The sequence below is a fragment of the Paroedura picta genome, chromosome 2 (genome assembly GCF_049243985.1).
Source record: "Paroedura picta isolate Pp20150507F chromosome 2, Ppicta_v3.0, whole genome shotgun sequence".
In the NCBI taxonomy this organism is placed as follows: domain Eukaryota; kingdom Metazoa; phylum Chordata; class Lepidosauria; order Squamata; family Gekkonidae; genus Paroedura; species Paroedura picta.
In genome coordinates, this window is record NC_135370.1 from 10,588,768 (window position 1) to 10,602,878 (window position 14,111).

The 14,111-nt window shown below is 45.1% G+C and overlaps 1 protein-coding gene across 3 annotated transcripts in view; it reads left to right on the plus strand.

Moving 5' to 3' along the window:
* Nucleotides 1-14,111, plus strand: part of SF3B1 (splicing factor 3b subunit 1) — a 40,723-nt gene that overhangs the window by 9,580 nt on the left and 17,032 nt on the right. Inside the window, exons 4-14 of one of the 3 annotated variants that reach the window (XM_077319349.1) lie at nucleotides 1,724-1,838; nucleotides 3,719-3,798; nucleotides 4,624-4,791; nucleotides 5,106-5,340; nucleotides 5,511-5,723; nucleotides 7,800-7,921; nucleotides 9,722-9,919; nucleotides 10,028-10,129; nucleotides 10,543-10,722; nucleotides 11,716-11,802; nucleotides 12,292-12,562. In XM_077319349.1, the coding sequence (XP_077175464.1) occupies nucleotides 1,724-1,838; nucleotides 3,719-3,798; nucleotides 4,624-4,791; nucleotides 5,106-5,340; nucleotides 5,511-5,723; nucleotides 7,800-7,921; nucleotides 9,722-9,919; nucleotides 10,028-10,129; nucleotides 10,543-10,722; nucleotides 11,716-11,802; nucleotides 12,292-12,562 (1,771 nt within the window). Of the gene's footprint in view, nucleotides 1-1,723; nucleotides 1,839-1,890; nucleotides 3,799-4,623; nucleotides 4,792-5,105; nucleotides 5,341-5,510; nucleotides 5,724-7,799; nucleotides 7,922-9,721; nucleotides 9,920-10,027; nucleotides 10,130-10,542; nucleotides 10,723-11,715; nucleotides 11,803-12,291; nucleotides 12,563-14,111 lie in introns of those variants that run through there. The other 2 variants (XM_077319350.1, XR_013227992.1) reach the window with 2 other exon arrangements.

The window sequence follows — 14,111 nt, forward strand, 5'->3', positions numbered from 1 at the left end:
ATACTTCCCTGCATATGTGCCATTCCCTTTAAATCTGCAGTGTTCCCATCTACAGTTATCGTCATTGAACTAGGCTTGGAATGTACGTCTCTCTCCCCTTTTGGGCTTGGTTTAAAGCCCTCCTTACCTACAAGACATTTCTCCCACCCTCGTGAGGTGCAAACCATCTCCTGATAGAAGAGCCTCATCACAATAGCGCAATCCACGGCCCAAAAAACCAAACCTTTCCCGATGACACCAAATGACGTTGCCAGTCATTTATCTGCATTATTTTTCTTTCCCTTCCCAAACCTCGGCCATTAACAGGAAGAACCGATGAAAATACAACCTGCGCTCCCAAGTCCTTCACTGAAAGCTCATACTCAGAATAAAACTGTTTTGGCCTTAAAAGTTCCACTGGGCTCAGACTTTGTTTTTCTCGGTAATGGTGGAACTTATTTGGATCATGAAAGTAATTTCAAACCGTAGTCCTTTTTGAACATAGCAGCAAACTAGAAGAAATGACTTCACAACTACTAGTTGGGAGAGCCAGTTTGGTGTAGTGGTTAGGAGTGCGGACTTCTAATTTGGCATGCCAGGTTCGATTCTGCACTCCCCCACATGCAGCCAGCTGGGTGACCTTGGGCTCGCCACGGCACTGATAAAACTGTTCTGACCGGGCAGGAATATCAGGGCTCTCTCAGCCTCACCCACCCCACAGGGTGTCTGTTATGGGAAGAGAAAGGGAAGGCGATTGTAAGCTGCTTTTAGACTCCTTCGGGTAGGGAAAAGCGGCATATAAGAACCAACTCTTCTTCTTCTTCTTCTACTGTTAAATGTTCTCTTAACACCTGGTGCTTGTCAGGGTAGAGAGAAGGAGACCCAGAAGTTGAACTGCCATATTTTAAACTCTTCTTAAATACAGAAACTGGCCTGCATGTGGCAATGAGAAGAAAAATCGACAAGGCAGGGATTTATGGCAGACCTCTTCATATTTTTCTCTGGGGGCCACATTTGAAAATCATCCTGTGATCCAGGGTAGGGTTCAGGTCATCACTTACACTCTCATGTGAATCTCCCCAAGATTTCCCCTTGGAGTCTCCGTCCCACAGAATCTTGAATCCCATCAGTTTCATCAAGTATTAAATTACATTTTAAAATAAGAGTTTAATGGGAAAACAGACTGGTTTAAATTGAATTTCACTTTAAGCCATTGTTACCGGAAAGGTAATCTCCTTGTTTGTAACTAAAGGAGTGTGCATGGACACAAAAGCTCCTACCTTGAGGAAAAGTTTGTGTGTCACGGGATTCAAACTCAGTTCTCCATGTTGTGACCCAGTGATAAATGAGTAGGAGAGTCTTGCCTTCCAAAAATTTGCCTAAAACTCCCTGCCATTCACTATCTTGTCACCCTCCAATGTCCCACGCAGCTTCTTGTTCCCAGAAAGATCTGGTATAGGAGATATACTCATTTCCTTTTTCCCCTCCTGCCTTCATTGTGAAATCCAGTTCCAGGGTCTAATTCAGGGGTAGTCAAACTGCGGCCCTCCAGATGTCCATGGACTACAATTCCCAATTCCCAAATGGGATTTGTAGTCCACGGACATCTGGAGAGCCGCAGTTTGACTACCCATGGTCTAATTTGTTCTACTTGATTGGCTGGTCTGAGGCCAGGAGTGGCTTTGTGCGTATCTTTTGCCACTGTTGTTCTGCAACATGAGAAATGTTTGATTTTCTTCCCCAGTATGATCCATTTGCTGAACATCGTCCACAGAAGATTGCCGATCGGGAAGATGAGTACAAAAATCGCAGGCGGATGATGATAATTTCCCCTGAACGTCTTGATCCTTTTGCAGATGGTAACTTATTTTCACTTTTTCACTTGACCTTTCCAGTTTGTTCCCCTTAATTTATCTTTAGCCCTTTGATTTCTGTTGGCATGCTTATAAATTTAGGATTTTTTTTTTTTAGTTTACATAGTTTATTAAAGAGTTGGTTGAAATCATAGTTTGCTATTTTGTTCATCTTTTATAATATAAATTTTCTTTCCAGGTAGAAGGACAAGAAAATAATGAGCCATTGCCATAGAAACACAAAGGGTTAAAGGTTTCTCTTTTCTTTTTGCTTTGGGTTATATATTACTGTACTTGGTACAAGTTGTGTATTTAGTGCTAGAGAATCTTCCACTTAAATTGGAAGCATTCGATCCAAAGTTAAAAACCAAAAACGAATTGCTGCTTTTAACATGCTAACTGGCAAGCCAGAGCAGTCGATTCTCGAAATTTCAATTTTAGGAAGTTTAGCTAAGTGGAGCAAAAGCTGCCTTAAGAAATTTTTGAAATTTTTTAATAGTTCAAGTCTTTTCTGATCATTTTGGCATATTGGTCAGTGCAAGGGGCATTAGCAGGCCTGATGGAAACTTTCCTCAGGTGAGTCAGCTCGACAGGTAACTTTTAAAGCACCTGTCAAAGCTCGTGATTGGCTGCAGGTTTTTGTAAATGGAAGTGTTTCATCCTGCATGGATTGCTAGGGATATGGATTTTACTTGCTTAACTGTCATTGATATAAACATGTATTGTCAGCATTCACCGGCCCGTACTAACTGTCCTTAATTTCTTTCCTACAGCAGTACTGCTAAATGCCAGTCCTGTCTGCATTCTTAAGGGTGCAGTTCAACACATCCTGTGTAGATAATGGTGACAAAGTATCCCAAAGGAAAGTCCTATCAAAGCTGGTGTCAGAATGACACTGCCAATTGGGCACTGATCTTCAGTATAGAGAAAAATGTGTTAAGGATTCTTATTTTAGTAATGCTATACTACCTGTATAGCCCACCTGCACGCTTTTAAAAGATCGTGCTTCCTTGATAAGTTTTGTTACTCTCTAGCTGGGCTTCTGTAATGTAAACTATTTGATGGTAGTAAAATTCAAGGTGCATCTTAGTCTATTTAGTGATGTGAAAAACCAACCAAACCAAAAAACAAACAAACAAAAAAACTGTTTTCCTGTGAGTATCCTTGTTATGGTAAATGTCGTTTACTGCGATCAGCTCGCCCTTTGTAAATGTACCTGCAGAAGCAGTGGGGGGAGAATTGGGTGCTCCTGAAGCAGAGCCCTTTAAAATAAGGATCTGGGGATGGCTGTCCAGATTCCTCAAGCATAGAAGCTGGTTTTTATGCTTAAAAACAGTTTGAGTGGTTGTCTAGGTATGCCATAGTTCATAGTCAGAAGTAGGCTTTATCAGCTTGAACAAGGTAATGTGTTGATGATAAATATCTTTCCAAAGTGTTACTAATGGTAAAGAGATAATTTTCTAGGCTTCTATTCTGCTGCTTGAAGTCAGAACTGCTGATGGAGCCAAAGGCACGAAAGTGTACGTATTCCGGATTAGCAACCCAGGAACCCATCACTTCTGAAGACTCTTATCTGTGCTGTCATTTTATCATTCTTATCTCCTTTAGAAAATATACACACACACATATATATATATATATTTGCTTTAAACTGTTGTAGTTATGTTTGTATTCAAACAGGTTAAATTGATCAGCAAAGTGAATAAACGTAAGATACACATGTAATCTTTTTTATTTAAGAAAAAAAGCAAAGTTCAATCAGAACAGTTAAATTAATTGATTTTTTGATATTAACCTAGTGTTAGAGCAGGGCGTTTTTAAGCTCTGGCGTTTCAGCGGGGCCTGTGCTTATTATACTTCTGTCCTGTTGCTGTTCTCTTCTGCAGGAGGGAAGACACCTGATCCTAAAATGAATGCCAGAACATATATGGATGTAATGCGTGAACAACATTTAACAAAAGAAGAGGTTGGTAAACATACTATCTAATTTTTTAAAAAATAAAATAGCTAGTCAGTGAAACAAAATACACAGAATTCAAGAGCAGCTCCTTTAGGGTAGCTTCATAGGTCTCCTCTGCCCATCAGCTTCATAGATCTCTTTTGGGATAAGGTCAAGAAGGTTGCCCTATTGACCTCCCCCCGCCATGTTTAATTTTATGTCTCTGTCTTGTCTTATCTCCTGGCCACGTTTTCCCCTCAAAAAGCCCCACACTCCCTTGATCATCTGGGTTTCCCTTTCTGTACTTTTTCTCCAGTTCCGCAATACCCTTTTGGTGATGCAGCAATGGGAACTGTTTACCATATTCAGGGTGGGGCTGTGTCATAGCTCAGTTGAAACATAAGCTGTTCTGTTACTGAGCCTTTTCCTTAACCGTTTGCCTCTTTGACCACTGCTGCACACTGAAACCATTTCCAAAAGATTAACACATGGAGGGAAGGAATGTAGGTTCGCTAAGAAGTTCCCTGTAGGACTTGGAATACAAGGGCTTACCATCTTAATTTCATTTTCTTATCAAACTGCTACCCAGATAATCATTCTTCAACCATACAACACAGGTCTCCGTCATGATTCTTTGGTTCCTTTGCTGACCCTGAGCAACAAGATCATAATCTGGTCATGCCAATTCACCTCATTATTTTAACTGGATGCGGGACATGAAAAGGGAGCACGCTTTGGTTTCAGTGTGCCAAACGTTTTCCAAAGGAGCCCGCTGAAGGGTGGGATTGTTTTGCACCAGGCCCTGTTGGAGGACTTGACTGCCTCAGCCAACCTGTCGTTTCTCTGTTGCAGAGGGAGATAAGGCAGCAGCTAGCAGAGAAGGCTAAGGCGGGTGAACTGAAAGTTGTCAACGGTGCCGCATCTCAGCCTCCATCCAAACGTAAGCGGCGTTGGGATCAGACTGCTGACCAGACTCCTGGTGCCACACCGAAGAAACTATCAAGCTGGGATCAAGCTGAGGTAAGGGGGCTGGTAGCAGGAGAGGCTGGTCTCGGTCTCCTGTGTCATCATCACCTTTTGCTGCTCTCCCCCCACCCCAAGATCCCCTTTCTGCCACACTTTGTCTTTCAGTCACAATATATTGCTAATTGCAGCCACTACCGTCTGCCCTATGTAGGCCTCTTCTTCAAATAAACATTATCAGAGTCCTCCAGGTTCATCTCTGTGGCTTTTGTGCAGTCCCACAGCTTTTCCGGTTAGATCCATAATGGATCCCCTGTTTTGCTACAAGCTAAAATGAAGCTGCTTTTTCTCCTCTCCCCCCCCCCCCCCAGACCCCTGGACATACTCCATCACTGAGATGGGATGAAACCCCTGGCCGTGCAAAGGGCAGTGAGACACCAGGGGCAACCCCTGGATCAAAAATATGGGATCCAACTCCCAGTCATACGCCAGCTGGAGCAGCAACCCCTGGGCGTGACACACCTGGCCACGCGACTCCAGGCCACGGAGGTGCAACTTCCAGTGCACGGAAGAATCGGTGGGACGAGACTCCAAAAACAGAGAGAGGTATTACGTTAATAAGTCTGTGGGCACCTGTCAGACCCTTCCCTTTGAGGGAGGATTTATGAGTCATGTGAAGCTTTTTGTTCGCCTCACTACATTTTGTTTCTGACTTGTGCTTGTCTCTTTATTGGGCTCTAAATTCAGTATGAAAACAACTGTATTTTGTTTTCCAGATACTCCTGGCCATGGGAGTGGTTGGGCTGAAACACCTCGTACTGATCGGGGTGGCGACTCCATTGGTGAAACCCCAACCCCTGGAGCGAGTAAAAGGAAATCGCGTTGGGATGAAACACCGGCAAGCCAGATGGGTGGGAGCACTCCCGTGTTAACGCCTGGCAAAACACCCATTGGTACACCAGCTATGAACATGGCCACTCCTACACCAGGTATGATTGATTGTTTAACTACCCAATACTGATCATGCTTACTTGAAACTAAGATGATCTGTTTCCACATATATATGTTAAGGCCAGGGGTCCCCATCCTTCAAGAGCATGCTGTAGTGGTTAAAGAATGGTGGACCATAATCTGGAGAACTGTGTTTGATTCCTCACTCCTCCAAATGCAGCCACCTAAGTGACCGTGGGCTAGTCACTTCTCTTAGAGCTGTTATTATAGAGCAGTTCTCTTAGAGCTCTCTCAGTCCCACCTACCTTACTGGGTGTCTGTTGTGGGGAGAGGAAGGGAAATGGGTTTGTGAGCCACTTTGGGACTCCTTTGGGTAGGGAAAAGCCGAGTAGAACCAGCACTTCTTCGTGTGCCCGGGGGACCCTTTGAAGCTTCCGCCCCACAATGGCTGCCCCAGGGAACCAAACTAAGTGAAATACCTCCCTCTTCAGACTTCCTGGGGAAAAAGAAAAGCCTGAAGATAAGATCATACAATTATAGAATTAGAAGGCGCCTCCAGGTTCATCTAGTCCAACCCCCTGCACAATGCAGAAACACACAACTACCTGCCCACCCACAGTGACCCCAATTTCATGCCCAAGTGATCCCCCCACCAAAATCTCCAGAATCCAGCCTGGCCTGGAGGAAATTCATATACCATCCTACCGATTCCCAAGGAAGCATGTTCCATTGAGGAACTGCTCTTGATTGTCAGGAACTTCTTCTAGATGATTAGCTGAAAATTCTTTTGAATTAATTTCAACCCAGTGGTTCTGGTCCAACCCTCTGTGGCATTAGAAAACAACTCTGCTCCATCTTCTCTATGATAGCTAAGTATTTGAAGATATTGTTCATATCACCTTTTAGCCGTCATCACTCCACACTAAACAGACCAAGCTCCCTCCACCTTTCCTCATGTGACTTGGTCTCCAAAGGTAGCACTCTCTGTACATGCTCTAGTTTGTCTGCATCTTTCTTCAGTTGTGGTGTCGAAACTGAACACAGTACTCCGAGATCTTACAAGAGTGGAGTAAAGCGGTAATATTACCTTGCGTGATCTGGACACTATACTTCTTTTAATACAGTCCAAAATCCCATTTGCCTTTTATTGCCACTGAATCACACTGCTGACTCAGGTTCAGTGTCTGGTCCACTAAGACTACCCCCCTCCAGAACCTTCTCACACGTACTACTGCCAAGACATTTCACGCTCATCCTATAGTGATGCATATGATTTTTCCTATCTAAATGAAGAACTTTATATTTATCGCTATTGAAATCCATTTTAGCCCAGTTTTTTAGCCTTTCAGGATCATCCTATTTCCTGATTCTGTCTTCTGGTGTGTTTGCTACCCCAGTTTAGTGTCACCTGCAAATTTAGTAAGTACCCCCTCTATTCCTTCATCCAAATCATTTATAAATGTGTTCAACAACACAGGGCCCAGGGCAGATCTCTGAGGCACTCCACTCCTCTCCAAGAAGATGACGAACCATTTACAAGCACCCTTTGGGTGTGATCTGTCAACCAGCCCTTGATCCACCTAACAGTAATAGGATCTATACCTCATTTAACCAACTTCTCAATAATTTCATGTGGAACCTTATCTCAAAAATCCTTAACTGAAATTAAGATAACCGTCCACAGCATTCCCCTGATCTAGCAGGATAGTAACTTTCTCCTCATTTCTCCTCCAGGCCCACATTGGCCATTTTGAGAGGGAAAGGTGGGTCAACATGATCATATATGGACATATCTGATAAACATATAACAGCTTTAAAATATATATTAAAAATTAACTCCCACCTGCTCAGGAAACCCTTCCAGGCCTGCTCTACACCTCTGTTTCTTAAGACTACTTAGCAGCTAGAAATGTCATGGAGGGATTTGTTTGTAGTTTGCATATTATTGGACAGAGATGTGAAAAGGAATCCTGAAACTGTCAGTTTAACTGCTTGGAAACTGATACCCAATCCCGTAGGAAGATCATGTCCCGTATTTTGTCCAGAGGTTGGCTTTCGTATTTGACTTTCTTCTGCATAGGAAGCATCCGCCTCTTCTCTTGATCCCCATTCAGGTCACATAATGAGCATGACTCCTGAGCAGCTCCAAGCGTGGCGGTGGGAGAGAGAAATAGACGAGAGAAATAGACCCCTGTCGGACGAGGAGCTGGACGCCATGTTTCCAGAGGGCTATCGAGTAAGTAAGACCATCATGGGAAGCCTTTTGAACCTAACATATAGAGTTGCACTGGTAACAATTTTTATAAGATAATAGTTCATGTTTTATTTCTGATGAGCTGCATCTAAGAAAAATGTCTTGTACATCAGTGGTCCCCAACCTTTTTATCACCGGGGACCACTCAACGCTTGACAATTTTACTGAGGCCCCGGGGGGGGGGGTAGTTTACTCCTCTACTCTCAACCACTGCCCTAACGCTCTCTGATCGCTATGGTAATGTTTAAACATCCCTTCAAAATAAGATACAGACACGCCACAACAATGAACATAAGGAACATTTTATTTTCATGGAAATTTTAACTCATGACAATGACAAATCAATGGGAACCCTGAGCTTGTTTCTCTGCAACGAGATAGTCCCATCTGGGAGTGATGGGAGACAATGAAACCCAAAGTGTGTTGTAAAGGGCCGGGGGGGAGAAGGCATCCTTCGCGGCCCACCTCCAATTAGTCGACAGACCACATGTGGTCCGCAGCCCACAGGTTGGGGATCGCTATTGTAGATGATGTTTTGGGAGACAGGGTTTTCTGTATATAAACAGTTTGCAGAAGGAGAAGAATCTTTGGAGGGATTTTAATGCATACAAGTAAAGACAGCTAATTAGCCTGCCCTGCATAGCCCCGGCACTCCCAATCTTGGAAGCAAAGCAGGGTCAGCCCTGCCAAGTACTAGGACGGGAGACCTCCAGTGGCAAACCCCCTCTGAATGGCTCTTCCCTTGAAAACTCTGCCAGGAGTCACCGTAAGTCAGCTTTGACCTGATGACACTTCCCATCACCAGCTGATTAGCATTTCCTGCTGTCTCACGGGTAACTTAGAAGGTTTTTGAGTCACACCATATGTCATTTTTATTATCTTGTTTTATAACTCTACGATGAATAATTTAAAAGGGGATTAGATTGTTTTCCAGAGGATGAGTCGTATCAGTGGCTCCTAGTCATGGTGACCGAGGCAAGCCTTCTCATTTAGAGGCACAAATCCTTTGAATCCTAGAGTCAGGAGACAGCATTAGGGAAGGCCTCAGCCACCATGCCCTGTTGTTGGACCTCCGGACTCGTTGACCACTGTGTGAGACAGGAGGCTAGACTAGATGGACCCTTCCTGGTCTGATCCAACAGGACTCTTTTGGTGTTCTTAGGAAGGCCTCAGCCTCTCTGCCCTGTTGCTGGCCATCCAGAGGAACTGATTGGCCACTATCTAAGAGAGGATGCTGAAGTAGATGGAACACTGGTCTGTTCAGCAGGGTTCTTCTTATGTTTCAGAAGTAGGCTTAGATACAAATAGTGTTTAGGCTCATTATAGGAACTTCTAGTAGCCCAATGAAATGTTTTATTTCCTTCATTTTTTAAAAAAAATATCTGGAAACAGAAGAGGAGGAGGTAGCCAATCTCTGTCTCCCTCACCTTCCCTGTTGTCAGTCTCCTGACCTGTGTGGCTGTTACTCTAGAAAGGTCCTGTAATCCCAAGAGAATTTTTCCCCCTGGGTCAGAAGAGGCTGTTGTGGGCAGCAGAGAGCCAGGCAGATCCAGGATCCTCGCAGTGGAGCTCCTGCTGGTTCTGACTTCAAATGCTTTCCCAAGCAGAAGTGGTTTTGCTTAGTCCGGAAGTGATGTGAATGGAGCAATGAGATGAGGTGGGAGCAGGCACTAGATGTTTTGTCTGCAAATGGAACTTCATGCCAATTCCTTTGTGGCAGTTGCTTTACTTTTGAGATGCTTGGATCTCTTCTCACTTGCTTTAACTGTTGTTTTCCATCAGGTGCTCCCTCCTCCAGCTGGTTACGTCCCTATTCGTACCCCGGCTCGTAAACTTACAGCCACGCCCACACCACTGGGGGGTATGACGGGCTTCCACATGCAGACTGAAGACAGGACCATGAAGAGTGTCAACGACCAGCCCTCAGGGAACCTGCCTTTCCTCAAGCCAGATGACATCCAGTACTTCGACAAACTGCTGGTGCGTTTTCAGGGGTGGCAGCAGCAGCACCCATCCTCTTGCGGGCGCATGTGTGAAGGGGTGCTGATGTGAGCAGGCTTTAATCCCTCTACTCATCATCAATTGCAGGTCGATGTGGATGAATCAACACTGAGTCCAGAAGAACAGAAAGAGCGGAAAATCATGAAGCTGCTTTTGAAGATTAAGAATGGCACCCCACCAATGAGGAAGGTATGCTTCAGGATTTCTTTTCTGTGATGCTGTATCTTGCTTTATTTATTTGAAACATTTATCAGCCTCCTTTCTGTCTTACAGAACTGGCAATTTACAATGTAAACAAAGCAAAAATATATAAAACACAATTTAAAATCAGAATTTATGGCAGAAAAACTAAATTAATTGAATCATGTCCTAAATAAAATATTTTTACTGCCTCCTGGAGGCGGTATGATCCCATTCTTCTGCTCCTAATTTTATACCTGAATCCATTTCATAAGCAGTTTTTGTCTTACTACAACTGTAAAAGCATCTGTAAAGTTGTTATCCTTCCTACCTTCTCTTCATGCGAAGAAAACTTGCTGTGCCTTAAACAGGCGGGACAGGCAATTTTTTAATTCTGCCCATATATGATTCTTTTTCTACAGGCTGCTTTGCGGCAGATTACTGATAAAGCGCGTGAATTTGGAGCAGGACCCCTCTTCAATCAGATTCTGCCCCTACTGATGTCACCAACCCTTGAAGACCAAGAACGCCATTTGCTTGTCAAAGTTATCGACAGGATCTTGTACAAACTGGATGACTTGGTCCGACCGTACGTGCATAAGGTTTGTTTTGCTGAAACGTGGGCACTTCTATTTTAAGGGGCAGAAAGGAGAATAGTTTCATGGAGAAGATTATGGTAGGCACATATTTACATCCTAATGACATACCCTTGTGTTGCCATAGATATTCCTAGCTGTATTCTGTGCTCAGTTGTTAATGTGGAACAGGACATTAAAAATCTTTGACTATTCATACTTCTCCATTGAGTGTGGCGTAAAAATGTATATGTTCATCTGGGATTTCAGTACTAACCTAAGTCCTCTCTAACATTTTCTGAAATGTGAAGGAACCATTACTACTTGCAAAAAGTTACATATGCTCATTTTTTAATGTATAGTTAAATGGCAGAGTACATTCTTTACAACCATGCTGTTAATATAGTATTCTCCTGGTCCATGACCATAATAAATAAGTGATTGATTGATTTGCAAATAGTGTCTAGTTTTGGAGAGGGATGGGCTTGAAGCAGCTGATGAGCTAAAGTTTGTCATAAATTTTGACCCTGTCCATGGTTTATGAAGCTGTGCTCACAAACTGAAGAACTATCCCATGCTTTCATTAATTTTGATGCAGTTTGTGAAGAGCAATAAGCAAGATTTTTCTGCTCTTTGCAAAAAACAGCTGAGCAGTGGGGAGCAACTCACTGTTTAGCTGTTTGGCTTAAATGGCTGGGAGCCATTTAAACCCCTGATTTTTTGCTCATTAAAAGCTGTGGGTTGCAGAATGCAGGGGTTTAAACTTTGAATTGCCCACAAACTGATACAGGTTGCAGTTCGTGCTCGTCCGTAGTCTTGGATATCTGAATGAAAAGCTGGCTAACAATTATGGCACGGATTTAGAGGGAAGAAGGAAGTGTGTGTTGTGTCCCCTGCAACCACTTACCCCAGTGAAACTTAAGAAATATGGAATCATTAGTTTCTTTCTTGGCTATAGGATCTTCTGAATTTAACACTGAATTTAAAGGCTCTGTTTATGTAATTTTCATCCTGTTTCAGATTCTTGTGGTCATTGAACCCCTGCTGATTGATGAAGACTATTATGCCAGAGTGGAAGGCAGAGAAATCATCTCTAACTTGGCTAAGGTAACAAGCAATGCTTTTTTCCCCCAAGGAAGTTGAGCGAGGTACAGAACAGAGCTCCAGGCAAGCCTTGGGTTGCATTGGGTGACATTTTAAGGTAGCATTTGCTACTATCAGTAGACTTTTGACTTGGATGCTAACCTCAAAATCTCCTTTTAAAAACTGGAGTGTTTAGCAACAACAGCTTCGTTGGAACACACAACATTCAAGTTTTTAAAAACTCTGGGTCAGGTCTCAAGCACCATCAGTGCTCCGTTGCACACACCTTGGCCGCAACCCCTTGAACTCTTTTGGAGCTGCATTTTGGAGGAAGGGGTCCTTAAGAAGCAGAAGGGGGGAGCAAAGTGAGAGTCTGCATCAGGAGGGGGGATCTGGTGAAAATCATTTCCCTCTCTCAAGTGTCATTATTGCCGGAGAGATTCCCTGGTGCTCCCCTTTGGTGTTCACATCCACAGCGACTTTATCAACCACTCCTCTTTTTTTGCCTTCCAGGCGGCTGGTCTGGCAACGATGATCTCCACCATGCGACCCGATATTGATAACATGGATGAGTATGTGCGTAACACAACCGCCCGAGCCTTTGCAGTCGTGGCCTCCGCTCTGGGCATTCCTTCTTTGCTGCCCTTCTTGAAAGCCGTGTGCAAGAGCAAGAAGTCCTGGCAGGCCAGGCACACAGGCATCAAGATTGTCCAGCAGATTGCCATCCTGATGGGCTGTGCCATTCTGCCTCATCTCAGGAGCCTCGTGGAAATCATTGAGCACGGTAGGTTGAGCTCTCGTGGAGAAGCTGCCCTCAAAATGCTCCACAGCCATCCTTATCCATTGTTGTTCCTCTATATATTTATGAAACAGTCTAGGGGGTGGGACGTGTCTGGCTGTCCAAGTTAGAATAAGGCCAATCAGGGTACAGCCAGCTTTGCCCTGATTGGCCCTGCAGCTCCCGCCCTCCGTCCCTGGACTCTAGGCTCTTTGCTCTTAGACACGCCTCAGTGCCTGAAGCCAGCAGCAAGTAAGGTGAGAGAGTCCTGGGCAAAGGGTCGTGGTGGAGGGCTTGCTAACAAGGATCTCTTGGCTGGGCCTGCTGATGAGGGCCTCCCGGCCTGCTGACTGCCTGCTAAGGAGCTCTGTCCCGGCCCTGATAATGAGCTGCCCAGCCCCCACCCGCCCAAGGGAGGGGGCCCTTTCAAGGCCCGTTCTTAGGAACGGGCTTTGAAACTAGTTATAATATAAAATAAAAGGATTTAAAACTGTTCAAATCTGTAAACCGCGGGCGCCACGGACTAAATAAGACAGTAAGAGGTTCTGGGGCAGGATGTGTCCGGGATGAGGAAGGGTCCAGATTGGACCCTTCCTCATGACAGACAATCAGAGGGACTGGTCCCTCTGATTCCCGCCGCCAGCAACTGCGAGCCGCGTGCAGCGCGGCTCGCAGTTGCTCCTTTGCCGCTGGCCTGAAGCAGCGTCAGGCCGGGGGAAGGCTCCAGAGAGCCGGCGGTGGCCGGGCCCGCCTTCCCCCGGACGCAGGAGTGGCTTCGCAGCGTCTACGACGCTGCGAAACCGCTCCTGCGGCCGGGGGAAGGCTCCAGAGAGCCTTGGGTGGGGGGGTGGCCGGGCCCGCCTTCGGCTTCCGGTGGGGGGGTGGCCCGGCCGGCCTTCTCCTGGGAACTGCGATGGCCGAAGACCAGCAGATAGCAACCAGGACCAGCGCAAGGTTGGTAAGTGGACCTGGGGTTCTGACTGGCCTTGGGAGGGAGGACCGCGGCGCTGCTTCTCGGGGGGGGGGGTGGCTGAGAGTGTGTCCCTTACCCTGCCCCCTTCTCCCCTTTCAAACCCCCTCCAAAGACTGCAGGTATTCCCCCCCCCAAACCCACACTCACTGCTAGCGCCCATTGCATTTAGAACTGCAATGGGCTTGATTACTAGTCAAGTAATAAAACAGTAAATAAGAGAATGTGGAATGTCAGATAATAATTACTCTACACCAGGGATAGTCACACTGCGGCACTCCAGATGTCCTTGGACTACAATTCCCATGAGCCCCTGCCAGCAAACGCTGGAGGGCCGCAGTTTGACTACCCCTGCTCTACACCATAAGAACATTTCAGTTTCAATAATAACTGGACAACTTATTTTTTTAAAAAGAAACTCTATGAAAGGGCCTTTGGCCCTCATTATTATTATTGTTTGTTGTTGTTCGATTTATTTCTTGCCACTCCCTAGAGGCTCGTGGTGGGTATTAAAATCCCCCGTTAAAAGACTATAAAAATACCCAACACGGCGGAAAATACCACTCTCCCCTACCCGAACAAGGG